The following is a 27,543-nucleotide window of genomic DNA, read 5'->3' on the forward strand; positions in this document are numbered from 1 at the left end:
GAGAGATGCGAGAGATTCTGGATCTCCAGCACAGAAGCCGCGCCCCAGCAGCCCGTAATGTGCACTGGGAGGGATTCCAAAGCAGCAGCGAAGGAAAAGAGAATTGAATTACAAGCGGGCTTCAGATCCCTCGGCATGCAATACTCATGCTGTGGGGGCAAAGGAACAGGACGCCCAGAGATGTACCCGGGAGTGATCAGCTACAGAACGGGCTGCCCAACGTGACCAGGCAGCCTTTGTTGCCGCCTGCCGTTCCCAGCTCCATCCTCTACAGTGGATCCCTGGGGATCTACAACCAGCCTTGCAAAATCAGCTAGGGTGGGGAACAGGGGGGGCAAGGGCCAATCGTGATCCACCGAAATCCAATATGTGGGGCTCAGGACTTTTCCACACCAGCCGTGCCCCATCTGCAACTACTGCCTTGAGTGTGCTTGTCTGGCAGGAATGTGTCCTTAAACTGTGCTGATGGAGGGTATTGTGTGCGTTTTTGGAGGGGGGCAGGGTTAGAAGCCTCTGGCTTTTGTTAGAGTTGGAATGTAGTAACGCAACTAATGTTGGGACGCGGGTGGCGCTGTGGGTTAAACCGCAGAGCCTAGGGCTTGCCGATCAGAAGGTTGGCGGTTCGAATCCCCACGACGGGGTGAGCTCACGTTGCTCGGTCCCTGCTCCTGCCCACCTAGCAGTTCAAAAGCACACCAGTGCAAGTAGATAAATAGGTACCACTCTGGCGGGAACGGAAACGGTGTTTCCGTGCGCTGCTCTGGTTCGCCAGAAGCAGCTTAGTCATGCTGGCCACATGACCCAGAAGCTGTACGCCAGCTCCCTCGGCCAATAAAGCGAGATGAAGGCTGCAACCCCAGAGTCGTCCGCAACTGGACCTAACGGTCAGGGGTCCCTTTACCTTTACCTTTAATGCAACTAATAATAATTCTAATATTAATTCCCGCTCATCTAGCTGGGTTGCCCCGGCCACTTTGGCCAGCTTCCAACACATACAAAACAAGAATAAAACATCAAATATTAAAAATGTCCCTATACAGGGCTGCCTTCAGATGTCGTCTAAAAGTCAGATATTTGTTTGTTTCCTTGACATCTGATGGGAGGGTGTTCCACAGGGACTTCACTTCTCACAGGGAGGGAACCGCCAGAAGGCCCTTGGAGTTGGACTTCGCTGTCTAGGCTGAATGATGGAGGTGGAGATGCTCCTTCAGGTATACAGGACCGAGGCCGTTTAGGGCTTTCAAGGTCAGCACCAACACTTTGAATTGTGCTCAGAAATGTACTGGGAGCCAGTGAAGATCCTTAGGATATATGGTCCCGGCGGCCGCTCCCAGTCACAAGTTTGGCAGATGCATTCTGAATTCGTTGTAGTTTCTTAATCACCTTCAAAGGTAGAGTCCCGTGTTGCGTACTGGAGAAATCTCAGGCACCCCACCTATTGCTGTGCCCACTTTTCGCTCCTATGCCTGCCCACCATGGGCACAAACACCTGGGAAAGGTTACTCAAGAAGGAATTTATTTCATTTATCAAATCCATACCCTGTCCTTTCTCCCAAAGGGGTGCGGGGCATCAAACCACAAGCCATAAGAACACCTTTTGAAAGACTTGGAACGCAATTCCAATACACAGATGCAAACTGGGATGAAGATCTCTGCTTAAGAAGCTTGTTGGGAGAGGAAGATCTTCAGCAGGTGTCAAACGGACAGCAGAGGTGGCGCCTGCCTGGTATGCAACAGGGAGGGAATCTCAAAGGGTCAGTGCCACCACCCTCAAGGCCCTGCTGATAAGATGGGATCTGCAGGACGCCCTCACCTGGCACAGTGCCAGGCATCGCCTTGCAAGAGAAACTTTTGAGAATGAACTCCTGGGCTGGAAAAGGTGTGCGGTTTAATGGTGAATTTTGGACACAGCAGAGAGGTAAAAGTTTCGGATTATCGTAAAAGATGCAGGAGGAAATGATTAACAACAGGACCCACAAAGGGGAGGGAGGGAGGGAAGTCCAGGAGATACTTTGGAAACTTGGTTTTATGTTGTATGTTGGATATGTGATTGTAAAATTTTAATCTGAAACACCAAATAAATAAATAAAAATTAAAAAAGGAAGCCGCTCCAGCAGCAAATAATGGTGCAAACTCTGCCCCAAAATCTCCTTGGGCAACAGGACCGCCACCTGCGTATCAGGGGGCTGCTCATCTTCCAGTACGATCTGTAACCTTCCATGGTTTCCTTCAGGAACCGCTGGTGTAGATAATACAGTCGTACCTTGGAAGCTGAACAGAATCCGTTCCGGAAGTCCATTCGACTTCCAAAGCATTTGAAAACCAAATGGCGGCTTCTGATTGGCTGCAGGAAGCTCCTGCAGCCAATCAGAAGCCACGGGAGCACCGTCGGACATTCGGGTTCCAAAAGAACGGTTGCAAACCGGAACAATCACTTCCGGGTTTGCGGCGTTCGGGAGCCAAAACGTCCGAGTTCCAGGGCGTTCAGGATCCAAGGCACGACTGTATTGGGAACAGGTAGAAATGCCCCCTCCCCTTTTTAGGCTCCATAGCACACCCAGCCCATTGGGGTTCCTTACCTTTCCATGACGGCCAAGCACTCCTTCCGCCAGGTGAACCGACTTCCCCGCCGTAAGCGGAAGGTGCCAGAGGTAGCTGTGACGGGGGGAGGAGTCTGCCTCCATTCAGGTTCTTCTACCGGGATCGGGGCCGGCCTCATGCTTAACGTCGCCCCTGGAAAAAAGCAAAGCGGGACACGAAAGTGTTTCCCTGCGGAACTGGAAAGCCCCGCTCAACACCGAAGGAACGCAGCGGCCCACCTAGTCCAGCATCCTGTTCTCGCAGAGGCCAACCAGATGCCTCTTCTGGGAAACCTGAAATCAGGATTCAAACACAAGAGCAGCTCTTCCTCTCTGGGACTCGGGAGCACTGCTGCCTCTGAGCAGCACCTGCCCTGATGAAACACAGGAGCTCGTCAAAAAGTACACCACACCTGCTCTTTCATTTTTTTAAAAAAGCCTCTTTTGCTCAGGTGAAAAGGTGCGAAAGGTATAACCAAACTCCTATAATTTACAAGCTCATTTCCTCCATATCCACTTTGCACATAATCCATATACCGTATCCCTCCCTCTCTTGCACACACAGTAGCCCAAGGGCTGCCTACCACAGTAGCCATACTGCTGCCCATAATCAGATCCCCGCAGTCCCTCAATCTAGAGTGCAGATGGGCTTTATTATTAATAATAATCACCATCATTAATTGCTTCTGAACTGCTGAAATGCTCATGAACACGCCGAAACTCCTCTGCAGCTAAGCTGACGGTCTAAGTTCAGAGAAGGCCGTAATTCTTCCACCCAACAGCAATGCAGGTTAAAGTCCCACCCCCTGTTCTTTTTTCTTTTTCTGGGGGTGGGTGGGATCAGAACGGCAAAGCCACATGCCACAGGAAACATGCTTTTCATGTGCAAGCTCCAAGTCAGAGCAGTGGGCCAATGATCCGAACCAACATATCACAGGAACCTAGAAAGTTGCCTTGCACAGCCTTGGTCCCTCTGGCTGGGTATTCCCTTCACTGACTGGCAGCAGCTCTCCAGGATTTCAGGGAGGGAGTCTTTCGCAGCCTTAACTGGAGAAACCGGGGATTGAACCAGGGGCCTTTGCATGCAAGGCAGGAGCTCTAACTACTGGCTTGCATCCCTTCCTTTAAACCAGGGTTTCCCAAACTTTTAAAGTAATCTAGACCAGAGTTTCCCAAACTTGGGTCTCTCTCCAGCAGTTTTGGGACTACAATTCCCATCATCGTCCCTGACCACTGGGTCGTGCTAGCTAGGGATGATGGGAGTCCAAAAAACAACGGAAGCCCCAAGTTTGGGAAACCCTGCTAAACAAACATGGTTGGTCCAAGGCCTGGAAACGATGCCTTATGAGGAACGGCTTAGGGAGCTGGGTATGTTTAGCCTGGAGAAGAGAAGGTTAAGGGGTGATATGATAGCCATGTTCAAATATATCAAAGGATGTCATATAGAGGAGGGAGAAAGGTTGTTTTCTGCTGCTCCAGAGAAGCGGACACGGGGCAATGGATTCAAACTACAAGAAAGAAGATTCCACCTAAACATTAGGAAGAACTTCCTGACAGTAAGAGCTGTTTGGCAGTGGGATTTGCTGCCAAGGAGTGTGGTGGAGTCTCCTTCTTTGGAGGTCTTTAAGCGGAGGCTTGACAGCCATCTGTCAGGAATGCTTTGATGGTGTTTCCTGCTTGGCAGGGGGTTGGACTGGATGGCCCTTGGGGTCTCTTCCAACTCGATGATTCTATGATTCTATCGAGTCAGCACAATCGACGGCAAAGCAGGGGGCGGGGGCTGGAATCAGATTTCTGTGCTGATGTAGCATCCAGATGCAAAGAAATTCTGTAAGAGGAGCATTACAGAGATGCTCCTTAGTTAAAAAAAAGAGGACCAAAAGAAAAGGAAAAACCCAATAATGTTCACAACTACCTTTGAAGGTGACCTGGAAACTACAACTAATCCAGAATGCGGAAGCTAGACTGGTGACTGAGAGTCGCCGCCAAGACCACATAACACCGGTCTTGAAAGACCTACATTGGCTCCCAGTATGTTTCCAAGCACAATTCAAAGTGTTGGTGCTGACCTTTAAAGCCCTAAACGGCCTCGATCCTGTATACCTGAAGGAGAGTCTCTACCCCCATCATTCTGCCTGGACACGGAGATCCAGTGCCGAGGGCCTTCTGGCGGTTCCCTCGCTGCGAGAAGCAAAGCTACAGGGAACCAGGCAGAGGGCCTTCTTGGTAGTGGCACCCACCCTGTGGAATGCCCTTCCACCAGATGTCAAGGAGATAAACAGCTATCTGATGTTTAGAAGACATCTGGTGGCAGCCCTGTTTAGGGAAGATTTTAATGGCTGATGTTTTAATGTATTTTTATAATCTTTTGTTGGAAGCTGCCCAGAGTGGCTGGGGAAACCCAGCCAGATGGGCAGAGTATTAACAACAACAACAACAACAACAACAACAACAACAACAACAACAACAACAATATTAAGGAGCATTACAGAGATCCTCCTTAGTTAAAAAGAGGACCAAAAGAAGAAGAAACTATACGTTTTCAACTGACGTACAGCTGCTTTCAAGTAAATCACTTATTGGCAGGTCTGCTTTCAGAGTACAAAGCACATTTTGCTCCCTGCCCTCCAAATATCAACACACTGTCTGCAAGCGAGGAGGAGCATCGCCAAGGGAACAAACAGGTCCCTTGGCTACATCCCTTGCCACCTCTGATGGTGCAAAGCTCACTTCGTGAAAAGCTCACCTTGGCGATGCTCCTCATACGAATTATCGGTAAAAAGGAAATGGGTGTGATCACCTGCCTACTCTCAGGCTGCACCATCTGTACCTAGGAGCAAATTCAGGAAGGACATTCTGGCATTTGTGCCAAGAAACAACAACAACATCCCCAAAACGGACGCAGGTGGTTGGTGCCTTATATCTCAAAGCCAGCCCGAGTCTGTGACGGCCAAGGGAATAAGAGACAGGGAGCTCAGCCAAGGGAACTCATTCATCCTCTCCCACTTGGCCGGCTACCTGCTGGCCCTGCCAGACTGATCCCAATGAATCAGTGCCGCTGGTGTCAAAGCGTGGGCGCTGCGAGGTGGGTCGGCCAATGCGGCAAAGCTCCGACCCGGTTCCCAAACGCGCGTTGCTCGGAACGCTGGCGGGCGAGCCGCAGGGCCCTTGCGGGAAGAAGCGCCAGCCAGCTTGGCGGAGGAGAGCCCTGCTGGATCATGGCCCTTCTAGTCCAGAATTCTGCTCTCGCGGAGGCCAAGCAAGATGCTTACGGGAAGCAGGACCCGAGTGCAACAGAAGCACTCTCTCTCCTCCTGTGGTTTCCGGCAGCTGGCATCTGGAGGCACGCGACCACCAGAGGCAGGGCAGAGCACAGCTGTTGTGACTAGAAGCCCTGACCAGCCTCATCCTCCTGTGGTAATGTGCAGGAGCCGAGGCAGAGGTCCCCCTCTGTTATCTGCTACCTGGAGACGTCAGGGATGGAAAGGGACCTCCTGAAGGGCCATAGCTGGGAGAGAGCAGTCTCTGGAAGCCAGGAGAGCCTCTGCCAGTCAGTGTAAACAATGCAGAGCTAGGGGGACCAATGATCTTCCACAAAAAGTGCTCTACCAACGAGCCACGGAGCTTCTGCAAAACGCAAAGCCAGCCATTGTACTCCTGTGCTTACACTTCACTCACCAGCCACTTGGCAATTCATGGGCTAAGTGTTGGAGATTCATTCCCCCTGTCTACAGTCATGGGATTGTTGTCTGTCACATGACTTGTATGTTTTGATTCCACAGAATGGGAAGTGACGGAAACAGGATATTTCTGTTACTGTGTTCCGTGAAGTGGGACTATTGTCCTTTGTTCTTTCTCTTTGCTGTCTAATGCTAGAGAGAGAGGGAGCCATGTATATTTTATATGTAAATAAAAGTAGATTAGCCAAAATGCTGAGTTGCTGAGGTCTGTTACGCAAACTGCACAAACTCTGCGGATCCGTAAGTGTGCTACCGTGTTTCTCATAAAATAAGACGTGCCTATAAAATAAGCCATGGCAAGATTTTCAAGCATTCAAAAAATATAAGACATACCCCAAAAATAAGCCGTAGTGCTGGGCGCAGTTCTAGAGGGCGCCAAAGAAGAGGAAGAGGCCTGTCGGGTTGGCACCCAGACCCGGATGTTGCTGCTGGTGCAGCCCCGTCAAAACGCCCAGCAACCCAGCAAGAGCCGCAGCGCGCGCCGCCTGGAGCCACGAGCCAGCGGGACCCAGCAAGAGCCGCCTCCTCCTCCTGTTGGCTTCCCGAGGCTCGGGGCACTCAGCGCAGCACTGCTGGGCGCCGACCCGGCAAGCCGCCTCTTCCGCCTTCTGCCGCCGCGGCTCGGGGCGCTCCGTGCAGCGCTGCTGGGCACTTTGTCAGTACTTCAGCAGCAGCAGCAACAGCCAGTTCCGGGCGCCAAGGCGCAGCAGGAAGAGGAGGAGGCCTGCCGGGTCGGCGCCAAGCAGGGCCGTGTGCCCTGAGACAGCTGGACCAAGCAGCAGCAACGCCGGCCGCGGCAGGAGAAGGCAGGTGCCCAGAACTATACGGTACTTAATAAAAAAAAATAAGACACCCCCGAAAATAAGCCATATGCTTATTTTCTTAAGTAAAATAAATATAAGACGGTGTCTTATTTTTGGAGAAACACGGTAATGCTTTTTGGCATCAGTCGCTGTGATGTTTGGGCTGAAGAAAGCTTTCGAAGCTCCCGAACGATCGACCAGGAGGGAGGGAACATGCCAGTCGGGCATGTGTCTCTGCCAGGGTCCTACTTGTGTGTAGGAAATCCTAACCCCAAGTAGAAAAGCACACCTATTCCTTTTGGTTACTTTGGAGGTAAGAGAAGAGGTAACCTCCAACTGCAAATCCTCATTGACAAACTCGGAGAAGGAAGGAAGGTGGGCAGATTAGAAGCACATATCAGCTTAAATATTACTGCTTAATTTCTATGAAGAGATATGTGCATCCTATTTTTCCGCCAGAAGACAGCTAGTGATAAAGAGTGCAAAGCTACCTGTCAGCCGACATAAAACAAGGAGGGAGCATTTTAGAAAGTGCATACAAATAAAAAAACATAGAAGGAAGGTTTTTTTTTCTTTTTGCTTGGTTTCTGAGGTAGATAAAGCCAGTGTGTTGTTCCAGAGCACTCTACCTGCTTCAGCTGAAAGTGACTCAATTTCGTTTTGCCTGGACAATTTCCAATGGCCTTAAGGAGCCTGAGAGCCACTCATTACAGGGTTACCCAAGAATTAACCCTGAGCACTGACACCAGCAAAAACCCACCATGTTTTAGCCGTGTCGTCTTCAAGGGGAAAGACCTCTCTTTTTGCCTCAGTCGCTGCAGGAGGAAGAAACACGAACTGGGTGGACTGACTCGAAGAACTACAAAACATCTGCTATTTAATCTGCACAGCAGATTTCTGGGTATCCAGAAATTGGGGGGAGGGGCAGCCCCCAACCTCAGGTGTACCATAGTCCTCTAGCTTTTATTTTAAAGAAAGAGAAAGCAAGTTTCTAGCGTTTGTTGGGCCTTGGACAGGAGACAAAATGTACAGGCGCTCTCTTTTCTGGTTTTGTGTGCGAGAGGAATTAGCTCAACATCCCCTTTTAAGCGTTCTATTGCACACATCAAAAATGTCCTGTGGACGCTCGTGAGCAAGTGGCTGTGTTATCCACAGACACGGAGATGCACATTTGCAAAAGTTAGAGTGTAAGCTTGTTTACTCAGAAGTAAGTCCCACTGGGGCTTCCTCTCAGCTAACTGCACTTAGGATTGCAGCTTTTGTCCAGCTGTAACTTTGGCTCATAAGTGTAAAGGTAAAGGGACCCCTGACCATTAGGTCCGGTCGCGGACGACTCTGGGGTTGCGGCGCTCATCTCGCTTTATTGGCCAAGGGAGCCAGCATACAGCTTCCGGGTCATGTGGCAAGCATGACAAAGCTGCTTCTGGCGAACCAGAGCAGCGCACAGAAACACCGTTTACCTTCCCGCTGGAGTGGTACCTATTTATCTACTTGCACTTTGACGTGCTTTGAAACTGCTAGGTGGGCAGGAGCTGGGACCAAACAACAGGAGCTCACCCCGTCGAGGGGATTCGAACCGCTGACCTTCTGATCGGCAAGCCCTAGGCTCTGTGGTTTAACCCACAGCACCACCCGCATAGTGCTTTCCAATTCCTCATCGCCATCAAAAGAAAGGCAAGGGGAACAGCTTCACCCGCCCACCGAGAACGAAGGCCAGGGCTGCAGGGAGAAGAAGATGCTGAGCAAACTCTTATTGCATTATCTTATGCCTGCTGCCTTTGGGGATCCTTACGGACTGAGAGAGGGCAGGACAGAAACCAAACAAACAATAATTCAGAGGCCACGGGCGATAGCTGTCACGGCATTTAAAGTTCCCATTCTTGTCCCACAGTCTCCCTCCGGTTAAACAAAACAGCAGCGCCACCTGCTGACGAGTGAAGGAATCGCCGGGCAATGTTGTTCAGCACACTTTTGTATCTTTCAAGTTGACAGCCCCGCCGTAAATTCCACGCATGCCCCCAAACCTCTGCCAGCCCTATTTGGAAAACAAGGTCCCCGATACAGACCCGTTTGCAGGGAAGTTCCCCAAACCTTGCTCTGCCCGATGCAAGCCTCCTCCAACCCCCACCCACCCCCCACTCCTGGGCATGGACTGTAACTGGGGGGGGGGAGCAGGGGAGGGAGGAGGGGAGGGTCCATGCCGACCGAAGCACGATGAAGCCAACAACACTCACAGCCGCTGGGCAAAAGGTTTGGTTCAGAGGGAACAGCTGGAGTGTCTCGGCTTGGTTTTGTTTACCGGGGTTTGTCTTCTCAAGCTGGTACCATCGGTAAAAGGCCCTTTTCTTTTGCTCGCTCAGGTCCGATCCCTGTTGCAACAGCCAGTGGGAGATCCGGCTCTGACTGATACCTGTAGGCGAGTGCAAAGAGAGGAGACAGAGAGAGGGTGGATCTACACACGGGGGAAAAAACACTATAAGTCATAAATTAAAACGTTATAATAAAATGAAAACAAAAAACAAACGCTATGTAAAATTGCATAGAAAAGGTTTGTGCTTTACAGCGCCATCTGGTGTTGCATGTTTATAATGCATTCAAAACGCTGTTTTTTTTTTCTAATGTAGCTGAATCCAGAGAGAGAAAGAGAGAGAAACTATGCAACTGATTGCCACACCATGTGGCTCCTCCTCTTGCGCACAAGTTTTCATCATGCCCTACGGACAACCTGTGATCAAGCCACACACGCTGCTCCCAATTCTAGCCATGCCAGGGAGCATTAGGAAAGGAACTGAAAATAAAACTGCCTATTTATCAAAACAAAATAAAAAATAAAAAACACGAAAGCTCATACCAAGAACAAACTTAGTTGGTCTCTAAGGTGCTACTGGAAGGAATTTTTATTTATTATTATTGTTGTTGTTGTTGTTTTGAATATGGCAGACCAACACGGCTACCTACTGCCTATTTATCGTAACGCCATCAGACAAAATCTATAGTGCGACCACATTTGGTCGCCTCATGTCAAAAGCGATATCGCAGGGTTGGAAAAGGTTCAGAAAAAAGGCCGCCAAAATGTCCCAGGGGATGGAGCGACTCCCTTATGGGGAAACCCTGAACTGTTGGGGACTTATAGGTAGAGAAAAGGTGAGACAGGCATTTATAAAAATTGTGCCTGGCATGGATGGAGAAAAAGGTTTTCTCCCTCTCTCGTGACACCAGAACTCCAGGCCATCCGACGAATCTGAATGTCGAAAGATTCAGGGCAGATAATAAAAAGTCCTTCTTCACACAGCACATACTTAAACTGTGGAACTCCCTGCCACAGGAGGCAGCAATGGCCACTGACTTAAAGGTAAAGGTAAAGGGACCCCTGACCATTAGGTCGAGTCGAAGACAACTCTGGGGTTGCGGCGCTCATCTCGCGTTACTGGCCAAGGGAGCCGGCGTACAGCTTCTGGGTCATGTGGCCAGCATGACTAAGCCGCTGAACCAGAGCAGCGCACGGAAACGCCGTTTACCTTCCTGACGGAGCAGTACCTGTTTATCTACTTGCACTTTGACGTGCTTTCGAACTGCTAGGTGGGCAGGAGCAGGGACCGAGCAACGGGAGCTCACCCTGTCGCGGGGATTCGAACCGCCAACCTTCTGATCGGCAAGCCCTAGGCTCAGTGGTTTAACCCGACTTAGATGGCCGCCGACTTAGATGGCTTTAAAAGAGAGACGGAGAAATGAATGGAGGAGAGGCATGTGAGCGTTTGGCTGCTGGATCAGGCCAAAGGGGGCTCATCTAGCCCAGCATCCTGTTCTTGCATGGGCCAACCAGGGGCTCTAGTGCAAAGCCTGAAAGCAGAACCCAGCTGCAATGGCAGTGCTCTCCCCCACTTGTGATTCCCAGAAACTGGCATTCAGAGACATGCTGAATTTTCCTTCCTCTTCCCCTACTGCCGTGGGTTCGAATCGCTGCTGTCGCCAGCGCTGATGGGAGTGAGCTGCCTATGAGCAGTGAACAGGGCCAGAGTCAAAAGTGCAACTCCATTCCCTCTTCTTGTTGCTCCCCACCCCCCGACAAAACGATGCTCAAAGCCACAGGGGGCACCAGGGTGGCAGACTGCCCACCTTCGCCAACCTGATGCCCCACGGCTATTTTGGACCCCAGGTCCCCTGAGCCCCGGTCGACTTTGCCATGTTGGCTGCTGGCTGAGTGGAGTTTTGGCCCCAAAATTCCCAAGGGCACCAGCTTGATGATGCTTGGTCTGGGCAAGGCCAAAAATTGAGGCAGGTGGGCCAAAAATTTGACCTGGTCATCAAGAAGCGTCCTCTGTCCCCGTGACTTTAAGACAGCGGATCCCAAACCTTCTTGGGTCACTGCACCCTTGGTTCCACGTACTCACACCCCCCCGGTGCCCCCTACCCTGTCCTATAAAAAGGATCGTTTGGAGTAGCCGTTTTTTGCACGACGCGCTAAGGAAGATTGCAACGCGATACAATTCAAAACAGGGACAATCCATTGCACGCTTATTCAAAAACCAATTAAAGCCTTTTAATTAATTCAACAAAACTGATGGACTTGGTTCAGTGGTGGCAGCTTTTCAAAGTCTGGTACTCGTTTACATCTCCAGGGTGCCCCCCCCATAGCAGCCAACTCATTGGAGCCAAGGTCCCTTCGCAACGCACCCCCCCTGTAAAATATTTGAGGGCCTCCCCAAGTTTACGGGCATTGCCATTCAAATGGTGTGTGTGTGTGTGTGTGCTGCACTCCCCTGGGTAATCCCACTGCCAGGGGGTGGTAACCTCCCTACTTTAGGAATGACCGCCTTAATATCCCTTCTGCATGAAATCCTATATTGAGTTTGCATTCCACCATCTTGCAAGGTGTGTGGAACATCGCGACACCAGTTTTGGATTGGGATCCCTAACCCTACTCTGGACACACAGTCTGGGTGCTTTGGGGCTAGAATACACAGACCCCGGCATTCTTATTTTAATTTATAAAGAGCCCATGCTCTTTTTATATATATGGCTTTGAGCTCTCATGTTTAAGAGACCAAATTTTCAGATGACATTATTGTGATTAATTGCTCCTGCCATTTACATAGATAGACAACGACTTGGGGGGGGGGGGGGTGGAACGGGATGAAAGAGAGAGAGAGCAGAATAGCAGCTTATAGGACATTACGAACACGTCCACCAGGAAATGGAATGACTCACTCGGCCGTTCATTCTGCTCTGGACAGAACGATCCAGTCACACATGCGCACTACCCAGGAGTAAACAGCAGTCAGTCACTACTGGGTGGATCAGAAATGCAGACTGGGAAGGCAGCGATAGAAACTGCCACATCTTTAAGATAACTTTGCATGCAGAAGAGAATGGTGATATTCCTAAACACAGACTGATTTTTTTGGTGTGGGGAGGGGCCATAGGTGCCAACTCCCTGGGGCCCCCACTAAATGTCCCATGAAGGGACTGGGCACCCACAATCTCGGTGCCAAGGCCAGGAAAGCTGCATGGCACCCAAAGCCCTGAGCACCCATGGTCGCGGGGCCATGCTGGCATTCCTGGGAGGGGGGGCAGAGATTAACCATAACTTTAGTGGCAGGCAGGAAAGCTACTTCTCTTCGCATTTTCAAAATGGGAAGCGTATCATTTATTAAACACTCCCCTGTGCGTTATTTTTAGGTTGTGCGCTCAAGTGCCTGGATAGATGACTCAGTGGGCTGGCTCACGTGTGGTGCTAAGACAGGGGTTGGCAAGCTTACCGGACGATGGGCTGGTCCACGCTCCGTCCGTTGGAGGATGGGCTGCAGCATGTGCGCATGCGCGCTCTTCTGGGTTGGAGGAGCACGCATGCGCACAGGCGCCATCAACCCGGAAGTCGGGCCCCGCGCCAGTAAGAGCAGGCGGCGGGGGGCAGCAGGGGTTGCCATGGGCCAGTTAGACAAGCCCCGTAGGCCGCTACTGGCCCATGGACCGTAGGTTACCGCCCCCTGTGCTAAGCCAAACCACAGTTTAGTGTGCATGAGCACAGGCTCTGGGAGAGGACATTGTGGCTTCTTTGCTGTTCCTTGGTTGCCGCCGCACTGGGTTTAGTGGTTTTATCCTCCTTTGATGAATAGCCTAACAATGGCACCAAGAGAACGAAAACACGACCTCGTGTTCAGAGAGTGTGCTAAGCCAAACCATGGTTTACTTGAGCACAGCATCAGAATGACGGAGGAGGAGGGGAAGTGGCCTCGATTACCTCCTCCCCACAAACCCCACACTCATGCATTCGTGCCAAGACACCGTTTGGTTTAGTGTGAGCCGATTCCTGAATTTTAGCTGTGCATCCTTCGCTGCAGAAGGTTAGACTAGATCAGGGTTTCCCAAACTTGTGTTTCCCGCTGTTTTCAGACTACAGTTCCCATCATCCCTGAACACTGGTCCTGCTGATGGGAGTTGTAGTCCAAAAACAAGCTCCGGGTCCCTTCCAACTCTACAATTCTATGAAAACCAGGCCACTGTGATCAAGGGAAGAGCTTTTGACACATTGAAGGACTCTGCGTCTACTTCATATAATTCACAGCTTTGGGGGAGAGCTTTATTTTTATAAAGTGTTTTAAACACAACATTAGAAACGTTTTATTTTTGAATTTTATTTGGTTGCCAGCAGATTAGTTTTCACTAAAAAAACCCTTTTCGCCTGTGGAACACGACTGGGGCTGATGAACCTGGGAGACCCTCTTCCCACATTACAGTTTCCCCGCATCCCAAATCAGTTCCCATTGTGTGCTATTCCCCAATCTCATCTCTAGAGGGAGCAAGCATGAAAGGAAGAGCCCCTTTCCACTGGGTCTTCCTGCACGGGCTATTATTAGCTCCGGGTTCACGCTGTCATTTGCCTTATCTGCATATTATTAATGAACCGCCCTGCCCATCAGCGTCTTGTTTGTCTTACTACACAACCCTTGAAAGGCAGTTTCTATAAATAAAAGACTTCCGCATTCCGGGCTAGTGCTTATCAGTTGCTGCTTTGTGTAGCGCTTCCAATAATAATAATAATAATAATAATAATAATAATAATAATAATAATAGCAACAACTACTACTACTACTATTACTACTACTACTACTACTACTACTACTGACTGCAGCAGCACATTTTTGGGGTAATTCCTTTTTCAGCTATATTTTTCTGCATGGCGTTACTTTATTATTGTTTCATTGCATTTAGCTTGCCCTTTTCCTCTAAGGACCTTGAGGCGGGACGTCTGAGAAAGCTGAACACAAAATTTCAAGCAGGGCTACGGGGTGGGGGGCATCGGACGCAGCCTCCCAGACTTTTTTCTCCTCTACCCAGACCAGATCCCTCCTCCCCAGCCCTGGTCTGTGTCTCCCCTCCCCCCCGCAACCACTCCCCGAGTTCTGCGGCTTAGCTAGAATGTGCCCCTGAAATATAGAAATGCTTTTTGCTCTGGGGGAGGAAGGGAGGGAGGGAGGGAGGGAGGGAGGGAGAGAGGGTTGGGTGGGTGGCTTTAGCATGACTGCAACATAGCCTGCTGTGCAAAGAATCATAGAATTGTAGAGCTGGAAGGGACACCAAGGGTCATCTAGTCCAACCCCATGCAATAGACGGCCATCCAACTTCTACTTAAAAACCTCCACAACCTCCCGAGAAACTCGGTTCCACTCTCAAACAGCTCTTACAGTCTGAAAGTTCTTCCTGGTGTTTAGTCGGAATCTCCCTTCTTGTTACTTGAAGCCACTGGTTCGAGTCCTGCCCTAAAGAGCAGGGGGAAACAAGCTTGCTCCCTCTTCCACGTGACAGCCTTTAAAGACGACTTTGAAGACGACTATCCTATCTCCTCTCCACCTCCTCTTTTCTAGGCTAACCGTACCCAGCTCCTTCAACCATTCCTCATAAGGCTTGGTTTCCAGACCCTTGGCCATCTTGGTTGCCCTCCTCCGCACATGTTCCAGCTTGTCAATATCCTTCTTAAATTGTGGCGCCCAGAACTGGACACAGTATATCTTCATGTGCATCCTTCCTGAGAGTGGCAACACGAGAACGGGCCTTTTGCCATTTGCGGAATGCTCTCCCCATGGAAGCACGCCTGGCCCCTTCATTCTACACCTTTAGGCACCAAGTAAAAACATTCCTCTTAATCCAGGCCTTCGGCTGATTACATCCGATACCCTTTCAAATGTGTTGTGGGAGGCGATGGGGGGAGTGGGGGGGGTATTGGTTTGTTTCTGTCCTTGTTTCTATTGTGGATTGGGTGTGTTTTGTGCAACTCCCTCCCATCAGATGTCAAGGAGGTAAGGAATACACAACTTTCAGAAGACATCTAAAGGCAGCCCTGTGTCGGGAAGTTTTTAATGTTTGACGTTTCATTATGTTTTTGTGTGTGTTGGAAGCTGCCCACAGTGGCTGGGGCAACTCAGCCAGATGGGCAGGGAATTATTATTATTATTATTATTATTATTATTATTATTATTATTATTATTATTATTTCTTCTTCTTCTTCTTCTTCTTCTTCTTCTTCTTCTTCTTCTTCTTCTTCTTCTTCTTTTTCCTACTACCAGTAGCAGTATTTTTAGGCTGCGAATCACCCTAAGATCTATGGGTGCAGGGCGAGACACTAATAATAATAATAATAATAATAATAATAATAATAATAATAGAGAGTTTCATCTGTTACTCCGTCCCATTTCCCATCTGGTCACGCCGTCCTCTGCCACACGGGCCCTGGAAGCTTTCATACGAGCAAATGGACGGTAAAGGTTCTGTGCCCCTGATTTAAGCCTCACATTTCCAGAGTACGCTTCCAGCTGCTTTGTCAAATGCCTGCCCGGGTCAGGGGAGTTAACAACAATAAACCAGAAGCTCACTGCTGCTTATTCAAAAGAAGAAGAAGATGAAGAAGAGAGGGAATTATGCTCGGAATCGGCCAGTGCTGAAATGACAAATTAAGGGGACAGGGCGCACAAAGCCCTTTGCTTAAGCCGGAAAGGCCCGGCTGTCAAGATTTGAAGCAAAGCTATTGTCCTTACGCGGGCAAGCAGCACACTTCTGCAGCGGGCGCTCCGGGGCCTGCCACCACATGATGCAAGAGATATATTTCATCTATTTAATTTAGTCTTTGTTTCTATCTGTTATTTAGATTTGTAACTCGTCCTTAGAATCATAGAGTTGGAAGAGACCACAAGGGCCATCCAGTCCAACCCCCCTGCCAAGCAGGAAACCCTTCTATGCTGACGTCACAGCACTCAGCTCCCAGGTGCAACAGGCCTCCCGTATTAGATAATAATAATAATAATAATAATAATAATAATAATAATAATAATGGAAGTGAGAGGTGGACCATAAAGAAGACTGATTGCCAAAGAATTGATGCTTTTGAATTCTGGTGCTGGAGGAGACTCTTGAGCGTCCCATGGACTGCAAGAAGATCAAACCTATCCATCCTTATAGAAATCAGCCCTGAGTGCTCACTGGAAGGACAGATCCTGAAGCTGAGGCTCCAATACTTTGGCCACCTCATGAGAAGAGAAGACTCCCTGGAAAAGACCCTGATGTTGGGGAAGATGGAGGGCACAAGGAGAAGGGGACGACAGAGGACGAGATGGTTGGACAGTGTTCTCGAAGCGACCAACATGAGTCTGACCAAACTGCGGATGGCAGTGGAAGAAGGAGTGCCTGGCATGCTGTGGTCCATGGGGTCACGAAGAGTCGGACACGACTGAACGACTGAACAACAACAACAACAGCAACAACAATTTATACCCAGCCCATCTGGCTGGGTTTCCCCAGCCACTCTGGGCGGCTCCCAATCGAATATAAAAAACACAATACATCATTAAACATTAAAAACTTCCCTAAACGTAAAGGTAAAGGGACCCCTGACCATTAGGTCCAGCCACTGACGACTCTGGGGTTGCGGCGCTCATCTCGCTCTATAGGCCGAGGGAGCCGGCATATAGTTTCCGGGTCATGTGGCCAGCATGACTAAGCCGCTTTTGGCGAACCAGAGCAGCGCACGGAAATGCCATTTACCTTCCTGCCGGAGCGGTACCTATTTATCTACTTGGACTGCTAGGTTGGCAGGAGCTGGGACCGTCACGGGGATTCGAACCGACGACCTTCTGATCAACAAGCCCTAGGCTCTGTGGTTTAACCCACAGCGCCACCCGCGTCCCTAAAACTTCCCTAAACAAGGCCTAAAGAAATTCCCCCTTAAAAGCCAAGGCCAGCAAGGGGGGGGGGGGTCCTGCAGCTTAGGCTCCCAGTTAACTGAGAGCTAGCCCAGCTGAACTCAGTGGTGCTCAGCTCAAGAGTATAAATGTAGAATGTGATGAATTGGCTAGATGCTGAGGAACAGTGAGAAGCTCTAGCTGGGAAACCCCCAAGGGAACCTCCAGGGGAAGAAGGCTCAGAGCCACGGGACGATGGTGGCTGGGCAGAGGGAGGAAGAGGGAGAAGACTGGAAGGAGGAGGTGTCGGAAGCTGAAGGGGCAACAGGGTTTAGTGAGCAGTCCAGAATCAGACGCAGGAGAGGAAGGAGGCCAGAAGACCAGAGATGAGGCAGGATGCTGCATCTATTCCTGGCTGCATCAACAGAGGTTTTCAGATCAACTTTCTGGTGGTAAGAGCTGCTTGACAGTGGAATGATCTCTCTTGGGAGGTGGTGGCCTCTCCTTCCTTGGAGGTTTTTAAGCAGAGGTTGGGTGGCCATCTCTCAGGGATGCTTTAGCTGAGATTCCTGCATTTTGCAGGGGGTTGGACTAGATGACCCTTGGAGATCCCTTCCGACTCTACGATTCTAAGAGCCTTATGCTCTCCTGACTGAGCTATTCACCCCCTTCAGCATCTAGCAAGACATTTTAATGTATCCTAATATCTGTTGGAAGTCGCCCAGAGTGGCTGGGGAAACCCAGCCAGATGGGCGCGGTACAAATAAATTATTATTATTATTATTATTATTATTATTATTATTATTATTATTATTATTATTATTATTATTATTTATTGCAAGACAAAGGGTTGGGAGGAGACGGCCTTAATGTTTACCCACGCTTGGCTTAAGTAGGCAGGTTGGGTTATTGGGCTAATAAAACAACGTGGGTACAATTAAACAACCCTCTCCAGCTAAGCGCCCTCCCCCCCAAGGACTGGATGTCCTCCTCCGAAGCCTAAAAGGGCTGGAACCTCACCTTCCCACTCACAACGGAAGGGTTGTGGATGACGTTCACAATTTAAAAACAACGCCATTCCGTCTCTAAGCACTTGATGCTCGTTACAGCATTCCTAAGAAAAGCAGGGAGAAATCCTGCTGACGTAAGGCACGTAAGGAACAGGAGGAGAGATGATCAGACAGGGCAAGGGAGGTGGGGGGGCAGAAAGAGAGAGAGAGAGAGAGAGAGAGAGAGAGAGAGACTGATTCACCAGGGAAGTTCCACAATGGGTCTTAAATCAAAGGCATACATTATCATGACTAAGCTGACAGATCCGCACTGCAATGCAGAAAGCCAAGCGATATCCCAACATCTGCGCCGGCAGGAGAAGGCGAAGAGACAGCGGTGCTGAGCTATGGAGAGGGGTTGGGGGTCTGGGGGGAGGGAGGCGTTTCCGAGCTCTTACCTGTTACCTGCGCTACGACGGCTTGCGAAATCCTCCGGTTGGCCAGGAAGGCTTTGATTTCCTCTTTTATCACGGTGCTGTCCCTCCTAACAAAACAGAAGGGTTTTTCGGGGGGGGGGGGATGCAAGGTGGAGGGCGGATGGGAGGGGAGAGGAAGAAGAAGAAGAAGATTAAAAAGAGAGAGGGGGCAAGAAAGAGGGCCAGAGTTGAAGACTGGATGGCCCTTGTGGTCTCTTCCAACTCTATGATTCTAAGATGCGTTTAATGTGGGGGCAGAGGGAGCAAAGGGCCTGACCGATGGCCCTCGCCGGCAGACGTTGCTTTTAATCTGTGTTGCCGGCTGATCAAAGCACACAAGGAGGAGAACGGATGACTCGCAGTCCGTATAAATTCATGCAAGCCATATGGGATGCGCAAAGTTTCATTACGGAGGCATGAATAAATCTCTCCCACCAGTGACTTCAAATTTTAAAAAGTGGCGACGCCAGCATCAAACTAGGGTGTTGCGCTTGGGGGTGTGGCTCAGCGCATTCAGGAAGAGCCTTTGCTTGGGGATAGAGAGCATGTTCTGCATATCGGAGCCCCCAGGTTCAATCACGCCTTCAGGGTGGGCTGGCAAAGAGTCTGAAATCCCGAGAGAGCTGCTGCCAGCCTGTGTAGACAGCCCCTCCAGGCCTTGCTGTCTGGGCTCAGGGCTCTGCCCAGGACCTCCCACCCACCCCAAGTGCTTTTGCCCAGCTGGAATGTGTCCTCATGACGACGCCTCTTGCTTCCGAGGGGGGATATGGAGAGGGTGGAGTGAAAATGTGCGGAAACTCAGCCGCCGAAGCAAGGTGGAATTTATGCTCCTTGTTCCGCCCACTTTCCCCTCTGGCCCCACCCACCACTGCCTTGTGGCCCTCAGAAGACTGGCCAGATGGGAAAACGGCCCTTGGGTTCCCCACCCCTGATCTAAGGCATGCTTGGGCCACATGAAATTCTGACTATAATTATAATTATAATTTATAACCACCTTTCTCCCTGATGGTGACACAAGGCAGTCCGCAGATAAAATGTGAACATCTGATGATGACAATAATTTGAAAAATAAAAAACCCAGCAATTATACACTAACAGAATTAAAACACTGATTCATAGGATTGCAGGGCTGGAAGGGACACTGAGGATCATCTAGTCTAACCCCATGCAATGCAGGGATCTCGAGTAAAGCATCCACAACATGATATCTGTCTGTCTGTCTGTCTGTCTGGGAGCAGCCACTAAACAGCAGCAGGAACTTTCTCTGCGAAATTTTCATTAAAGTGTTCGCGATACAATAAAATTCTATCTAGCATAAATGAAATGAGAGAGAGAGAGAGAGAAACACATCAAAAGTAAAGGGAGGAAGGCAAAAGAAGAAAGAAAAGAGAGGAAAAATACAATATAAATAATAAAACACACACAGAGAGAGATACGCCCCTCTATTCTAGTTACACTCTAATTTCCAGTCCACATACATTAGGAGGAACTTTCTGTCGGTAAGAGCTCCTTGACCTTCCTTGGAGGTTTCCAAGGAGAGGCCGGATGCTCCCTTGTCGTGGATGCTACAGTCGAGATCCCTGCATTGCAGGGGGGTTCACCTAGATGACCTCTGGGGGTCCCTCCTGACTCCACAACCACAGAGAAATCCTGCGCTTTCTATGATTTCCGGCAAGCCGCCTTGTGTGCCCCAGTTGAGGAAAGGGAAGCCAGAATTAAGGGATGTGGTGGTAACGGCGAGCCCGTAGACCAAAGTGCGCCCGCAAGCCCCAAGAGCTCACCTCATCAGCTCCTCCACCTTGTCGTCCACGTCCAGGTCTTCCTCGGAGGCCTCGAAGCTGTACGACCTCTGCGCCATGCTGCTGGCCAGCGGGTACCGCGTGGGCGACATCTTCCCGTTGAAGGCGGACAGCCGCTCGCTGCTCTCCCGGCCGTTCTGGTTGGTCGTGCAGGGCTGCGGGGAGGTGTCGTAGCTGTTGCTGGGCGAGGGGGACATCCCCGAGTGCTGCGTCTGCGTGGAGGCCGTGGCGGTGGAGGACGAGGCGGCCACGTTGTTGGTGCTGTTGCTGCAGGAGCCGCCGCCGGCCCCGTAGGCCGACCGCCGGCCAAACTTGTCACTGTGCTCCTGGTCGAGGCGGTCAAAGGTCTCCAGGGCGTGCAGGATCTCGTGCCGCGTCATCCCGGTGCGCCGCAAGCGCTGAAGCAGGTCGATCTGCTCTATGGTGAACCGGGGCTCGTCGGTGTAGTGAAACATGGTTTCCAGCAGGCTGCGGAGGCACAGGGGAAGAAAGTGAGGAGGAGGAAAGAAGGCGCAGGGACGCGAGAAAGAGGCCAGGATCAGGCCAAGGGGGCCCATTTGCAGGAGCGAGTCAGCAGTAGATCACACTGAAGGAGTTGGAGCTAACTCGTTATTAGCAAAAACGGGATCTGAACGGAAGTGCAAGGCCTAATGCGCACAGGAACAGGTCTGGGCTCATCCCAATTAAGAAGTGGTTGAGACTAAAGATCCCCACCTCCCACAGCCGCCTATGTCTCCTCCTCTCCGTGGTTCCCCCCAAGCAATCGGAGACTGCTCCTGCAGGTGGCCAACCTCTCCTCCACCCTTTTCATGCCTCTTCTGGCTCTGGCAGACCAGGTGGTGAGGGGAGCTTGTCGTAGGAGGAGAGGGAGGCCCCCGTGACTCTTCACCAGCCTGGCTCACCTTTGCTTCTCAGCCTCCCTCCTCCCCGCTTCATCTTCTGCCTCTGATTCTGGACTTCTCTCTGCCACAGACTCTCCCTCCTCCCTAAGCCCTGTTACCTGTCCAGATTCCAACACCTCTTCAATAATAAATAAATAAATCATTATCTATCTATCTATCTATCTATCTATCCATCTATACCCCGCCCATCTGGCTGGCTCCCAACAGAATATTAAAAACACAATAAAACTTCCCTTCAGGAGTCTTCTAAAAGCCAGATAGTTGTTTATTTCCTTGACATCTGATGGGAGGGTGTTCCACAGGGCGGGCACCACCACCAGGAAGGCCCCCTGCCTGGTTCCCTGTTACCTCACTTCTCGCAGGGAGGCAACTGCCATAAGGCCCTCGGGGCTGGACCTCAGTGTCCTGGCTGAACGATGGGAGTGGAGATGCTCCTTCAGGTATACTGGGCCGAGGCCATTTAGGGCTTTCAAGGTCAGCACCAACACTTTGAATTGTGCTCAGAAATTCCCACCTCTCCACAGCCGCCTATGTCTCCTCCTCTCCGGGGTTCCCCCCAAGCAATCGGAGACTGTTCCTGCAGGCGGCCAACCTCTCCTCCACCCTTTTCATGCCTCTTCTGGTTCTGGGAGACCAGGTGGCAAGGGGAGCTTGTTGCAGGAGGGAGAGGCCCCCGTGACTCTTCACCAGCCCGACTCAACTCTGCCTCTCAGCCTCCCTCCTCCCCTGGCTTCATCTTCTGCCTCTGATTCTGGGCTTCCCCCTGCCACAGATTCTCCCTCCTCCCTAAGCCCTGTTACCTCTCCAGCTTCCAACACCTCTACTCAGCCTGCTCCCTCTGTTCCCTCGGACCGCTCATCATCATCCCACCACCACTCCATGGGCTCTGAGCCATCATCCCTTAGGGTTCCCCAGCTGGTTCCTCCCCACCTTTCCTCTACATCCAACCAGTTCCTGACACCCATCATGGTCTCCTGTGGGAGAGAGTTCCACAGTTTAACAATGAAAAAGGACTTTCTTTTATCTGTCCTCAAGTTTTCACCATTCAGGCCCGCTAGACGTCCGGAGTTTGAGTCTTACATACATATGCTCCAGCTGCTCATCCCCCAACCTTTGCACAGCCGCCATTCTGCCACCGCACCGGCCACTGCAATCCCACGGAACGTGAAAGGAACCCTGATTAAAGACTGTGATGGTCCAATGCCACTCTGGAAAAGTTTTCCAGCCTTCAGAAACAAGTGGCTTGAGAAGTCCTGGCGTGCTTGCAGACTCCTCTCTGGACTCCAGCCAAGATCGCTGAACCTACACTTTTAAAGGACACCGGGAGGGAAGCTGGCATGATCTGGTGGGCAGGACCGGGGGCTGTCTTGGTGGCAAAAGTCCAGCTTCCATCTCCAGCCAGAGACCTCATTAAAGTGAGAATGCTGCCAGAGAGGCTCTTTGATCAGAGCTCCGAATTACAGCTAGGATCCAAAGAGCTATTTCTGGCATGCCCAGGGACTTCCGCCCACCTCTGTTGCCGGTGACACATCTTTGGAACTCGCTGCCTCTTGACGTTGGTGCGATTCCTTCCCTCCCAACTCCTCCAAAGTAATTTTTAAGACAGATCCACTTCCCCAAGCCTTCGCTACTTGACGGCGATTCTTAACTTTTGTCTTTCTCAATAGTCTTTCCAGCATAGTTAAAGAGTGGTGGACCAGAAGCTAGGAGACCAGGGTTCGAATCTCCCGTTCGGTCATGAAGCTCAGCCTAGCCTACATCGCAGGGTTGTTGTGTGGGGATTAAACAAGGATCGGGAGAACCATGTGGGCCACCTTGATCTCCTTGGAGGAAAAGGTGGGATGGAAATGTGATAAACAGATAAAAAAAGAAATACATTGCTATATCCTTCTCTCCCCCCCCCAAAAAAAAAAATTGGGGCAGTGGCAGACTGGGACACTATGGCGCCCTGGGAAGGAGGCGCGAGGATTCTCGCAGGGTCCTAGTGCCCTTCCTCCTCCTTTCCAAAGCAAGTGCATTTGCTCTGCTCACACAGCTCGAAATCCACCCCCAATTGGGGGGGGGCATTAGATCAGTTGTAGGGCACCTGCATTGAATGCAGAAGTTCCCAGGTTCATTCCCTGGCATTTCCAGGTTAGGATGACCTGAAACCCAGAAGAGTTGCTGCCAGTCAGTGCAAACAATACTGAGATAGATGGACTGACTCTGCATAAGGCAGCTTACTATGTTTCTAACCTAGGCATGTCTACTGAGTAGGAAGATCTACTGAGCATAATGAGACTTGCTCCCAGGGCTATTTAACTGTTCAGGAATTATAAAAGGGGCATGTCACATATTCAGATAAATCCTGGAGATGATATAAAGGTAGACAGAGCCCCAGGGATGGCTCAGTTGGTGGAGCATGAGACTCTTGATCTCAGGGCCGTGGGTTCGAGTCCCACGTTGGGCATTGCAGGGGGGTGGACTAAATGACCCTCAGGGGTGCCTTTCAACTCTACAATTCTATGATTCTATGATTAGATAGATAGATAGATGAGGCAGCCACACAGCTTGATTGCAATTATCGAGGAAACTAAAGCTTAATCGTCACTAGAGAACCAATGATTACCATTATGAGGATTTTTTGAAAAGCGAGGTTAAGATTAAAGATAGAAAAGATGTGAAGATGACGTCACAAAGTTGGTGATCACAAGGAACTGGAAACTGAAATAAGTTCTGAGAGACGAGAGAAATTCTGGGCATGGCGCTTGGACCGATATGGCTCAAGTTAAATGAATGAACAACGGAACGATATACTGCTATTCCTGGAGAAACTGGGTGTCCACAGCTTGGGTCAAGAGGTTCGTTTCTGACTTTTTGCATGGGAAACGTACACCTATCAGCAAATGACAGAAATGAAGATGATGCTCGAACACACTTTGGTTGGAATCCTTTTCTGCCATGTCCGTCCGAGTCTTTAGAACTGCAACGCTCAGCCGTAAATTTCACTGTTCACCAAATTTCTGCCATAGCACATACATTGCTGTACAAGCATATCACACAAGTGCTACTAAGAGTCTCGTTCAGGAAACCCTTAATCGCTTCCAAAAGAAATGTCTGTGATTGAAGCCGGGTGCGGAACCGCAGGTGCAGGCGGTTCAATGTGGCCCCCGGGTCTCTCTCTGTGGCCCTCAAAACTCTCTCCAGGCCACACCTGCCTCGTGCCCCAAATGATCTTGCCTGGCTGAAATGGGTCCTTGGATTCTGATAACACCTCTTTCTGGTCTGGGCGCAGGATGTGGACAAGTGTGATAGACGAAGGACCCTTCCTTTCATCTTACAACTTCGCCCTCTCACTTATTAAAAGAACTAACAGGGCTTTCTTAGGTGAAACTAAACTCCCACTTATCCCTTTAGCCTTTCTGTAAACCTTTCTCTATTTAAATAAAAGAGAGTCCCTTTCCAGCACCAACGTGGCCAGGTACCCTTTTCAACTCTAGGCCAAATATGAGACTATCCCTTGTGTCCACAGTCTGAGGGGTTCAGCCACTAGAAATCCCCTCATGTAAAAGCTCGCCTCTTCCCTGAGGTAACTTTGGGACCCCCTGGGTCTGTCTGCCTATTTCGCCCTCACAGTGCACCTCGAAGACACCCCCTCACAGTTCCACCCTTGAAGGAAGTTCTGTCTTTTTAATGAGTGTCCACACAAATGAGTTTCATGTACCTTTGCTGAAAAATAACACAGACAACTTTCTGATTGGCACTTTAACGATGGAAATTTATTTGCTTAAGATTGTAATGGTTGCGTTAAGGTTTTTTTTTTTTTGCGTACAAGCTTAGTTACAGTGGTAATATCTTTGTTAATCATATAATAGATAACCTTACAACTACCTAACCTAAACCTACTCTCACAGACCTTCTTTTCAACCACCCCATGTGACGGATTGGCCCTAGGGTGGAGGGGGTATTACATCCCAGCATACAAGGAGTTAATCCACCTTCATCTTGACGGACAGTTCATCCTTTGGGGGTGGGACGGACCCCCTTTAAAAGGAGGGAAACAGCCGTTTTGGCAGTTGAGAAGAGGGAAAGTGTGTGTGGAGACAGGGAAGAAGAGGGGTGTGGGGCCAGGATAGTGGTGGTTAGGCTAGGATAGGATGAAGATTAGTCAGTTATACTGAAAGAGTTTTTAATTTAGATGTAACTAAGCTGATGAACTACTGAAGTACTTGAAACATGATGTTCTGAAATAAATAAAGACTTGTTTTTGTTGAGCCAAGAGAAAAGAGGCATTTATTGGGTCCAGCGATATAGGGATGCTCATGAGGAGGTGAACTCAGGGAAAAGACAAAACTGACCTGCAGGGTGATAGTTTGTGTCTTGGAGTTTCACTCAGGAGGGGCAAAAGGCGGAAACCTTGGTAAGGCTATACAGTTGCTAAAAGGGTTTAGCTAACTGATGCAGTGGGGGGGGGGGGATCTAAGATAGAGAGAGACCCAGAACTGATAGAGCTGAGAGTTATACATATATATATATATATATATATATATCAGGCCACGACAGCTGGATAAGAGAAACCCGTTACTAAGTTATCCCTAGTTATTGTAAAAAGGGATTATCCAAACAGACGGACCTAGAGGCATCGAGGTGGGGTGAAGAGAAAAAGTGACTCGGAACACCTCAGAATTAATACACTTAGTAACAGAGGGGAAGTTGGCAGGGAGGTTCGTCGCACCCCACACTCCCTCTTCCCAAGCACCCTCTCAACTGACAAAATGGCTGCCCATTTCTCTTTAAACAGTCAGTCAGTTCAGTCAGTTCAATCTGGAGTCTGCGTCAAACCTTGATGGGCCAGGTTGAAAAGGATAGAACAAACAGTGCAAAAACGTCACACAAGCGCATGGAAACTAGCCCAATTTTGCCTCTGGCCATGCCCACCACTGCCATGTGGCCCCAGGGAGGCTCCCCAGGAGGGAAGGCGGCCCTTGGGATAAACAAGTTTGCTGCGACACCCTTTGCTCTCGCTCATGTGAGGAACTCATCCTGCATCTAAATTCCGGCATTCTGAATTTTTCAGCTTTCAAATTCCCCCCCAAAATGAGGGGTGCTTAAAAGTCGCAACGTGACTTGGGAATTCAAAAGAAAGGTTTATTTGCGTGTCTGCTTTGTTTTTTGCCTTGCATTTTAGTGTTGTGTACCGGCCTGAGATTTACGGATAGAGGGCAGTATGTAAACTAACAGATAAGATTAAGATTAGATAAAACATATTGGTTAAATTTATATAATTTAGTTTCGCTTGGTAAGCAAAATGTGTGTAAAATTGCACAGAAATAAACCTGTGGTAGTGGTATTATTATTATTATTATTATTATTATTATTATTATTATTATTATTTTATCGTTTAGCCCTGAAATTTTCAGAAGGCAAAATCAAGAGTTTGGTTTTTCGAAAGCGGTCTGCGTGCTTCTTCATCAAACTTGGACTTGTCAAGAAAAACACGGTCCCATCACAAAAAAAGGAATAGCTGATCTGAATTCCTCCCACCCAAAATCCTATTTTCAAGACGCCTCGCCTTAAAAAATGTAAAAATAAATAAAATAAATAAGTTTCACCTCCTAAAACGATGCGCCCTAATCTAACAAGAATATTCTGTCCCAGCTATATCTGAGAAGGTGGTGACGTCCACAGAAAGGCAGCCCTGGAAACTGCAGGGAGAGGACCATATCAGAGGAATAGAAAGAGATGGAAGTGTCATCTTCCTCTGCGGTTAAGGGATCACCCATAGCCCCAAAGGGGCATGCCCCAATTGCAACAGAGGCAATGTTGAAAATCCTGGTGAAAATCCCTCGCGTAAACGTGCCCCCGAGCTCCAGCCAGGCCAATTTACTAAGCAGTTCTGCAGCCAGACATTTAAGAATAATGTGATGCTCCTCGTTAATTAAGGGACACACTTTCCCATTAGCGGTTTATCGCTACATAATGTTTGCAAGACCTTATAATTCCCCGCAACACCTTTAATTGCACTGCTTCAATTTGTTTCTTTCGAAGGGGGCGGTGCCGACCGCTTTTTAATTTTTTTATTTTCGTTCCCTGGGCTTGACCAA

General features: G+C 49.7%; 1 protein-coding gene across 11 annotated transcripts in view; it reads right to left on the reverse strand.

The window, feature by feature from the left end:
* The window catches only part of HMBOX1 (homeobox containing 1), a 35,992-nt gene extending 14,853 nt beyond the window's left edge, over positions 1-21,139 (reverse strand). For all 11 annotated transcript variants that reach the window (XM_033145178.1, XM_033145174.1, XM_033145177.1 and 8 more), the window contains exons 1-4: positions 20,541-21,139; positions 18,742-18,827; positions 9,422-9,532; positions 2,580-2,733 (exon numbers count right to left, since the gene is read on the reverse strand). In XM_033145178.1, coding sequence (XP_033001069.1) covers positions 2,580-2,733; positions 9,422-9,532; positions 18,742-18,827; positions 20,541-21,115 — 926 coding nt within the window. In that variant the 5' untranslated portion in view covers positions 21,116-21,139. The remainder of the gene's footprint in view (positions 1-2,579; positions 2,734-9,421; positions 9,533-18,741; positions 18,828-20,540) is intronic.
* Between the last annotated feature and the right edge of the window lie 6,404 nt (positions 21,140-27,543).

The sequence above is a fragment of the Lacerta agilis genome, chromosome 3, assembly GCF_009819535.1.
Source record: "Lacerta agilis isolate rLacAgi1 chromosome 3, rLacAgi1.pri, whole genome shotgun sequence".
Lineage (NCBI taxonomy): Eukaryota > Metazoa > Chordata > Lepidosauria > Squamata > Lacertidae > Lacerta > Lacerta agilis.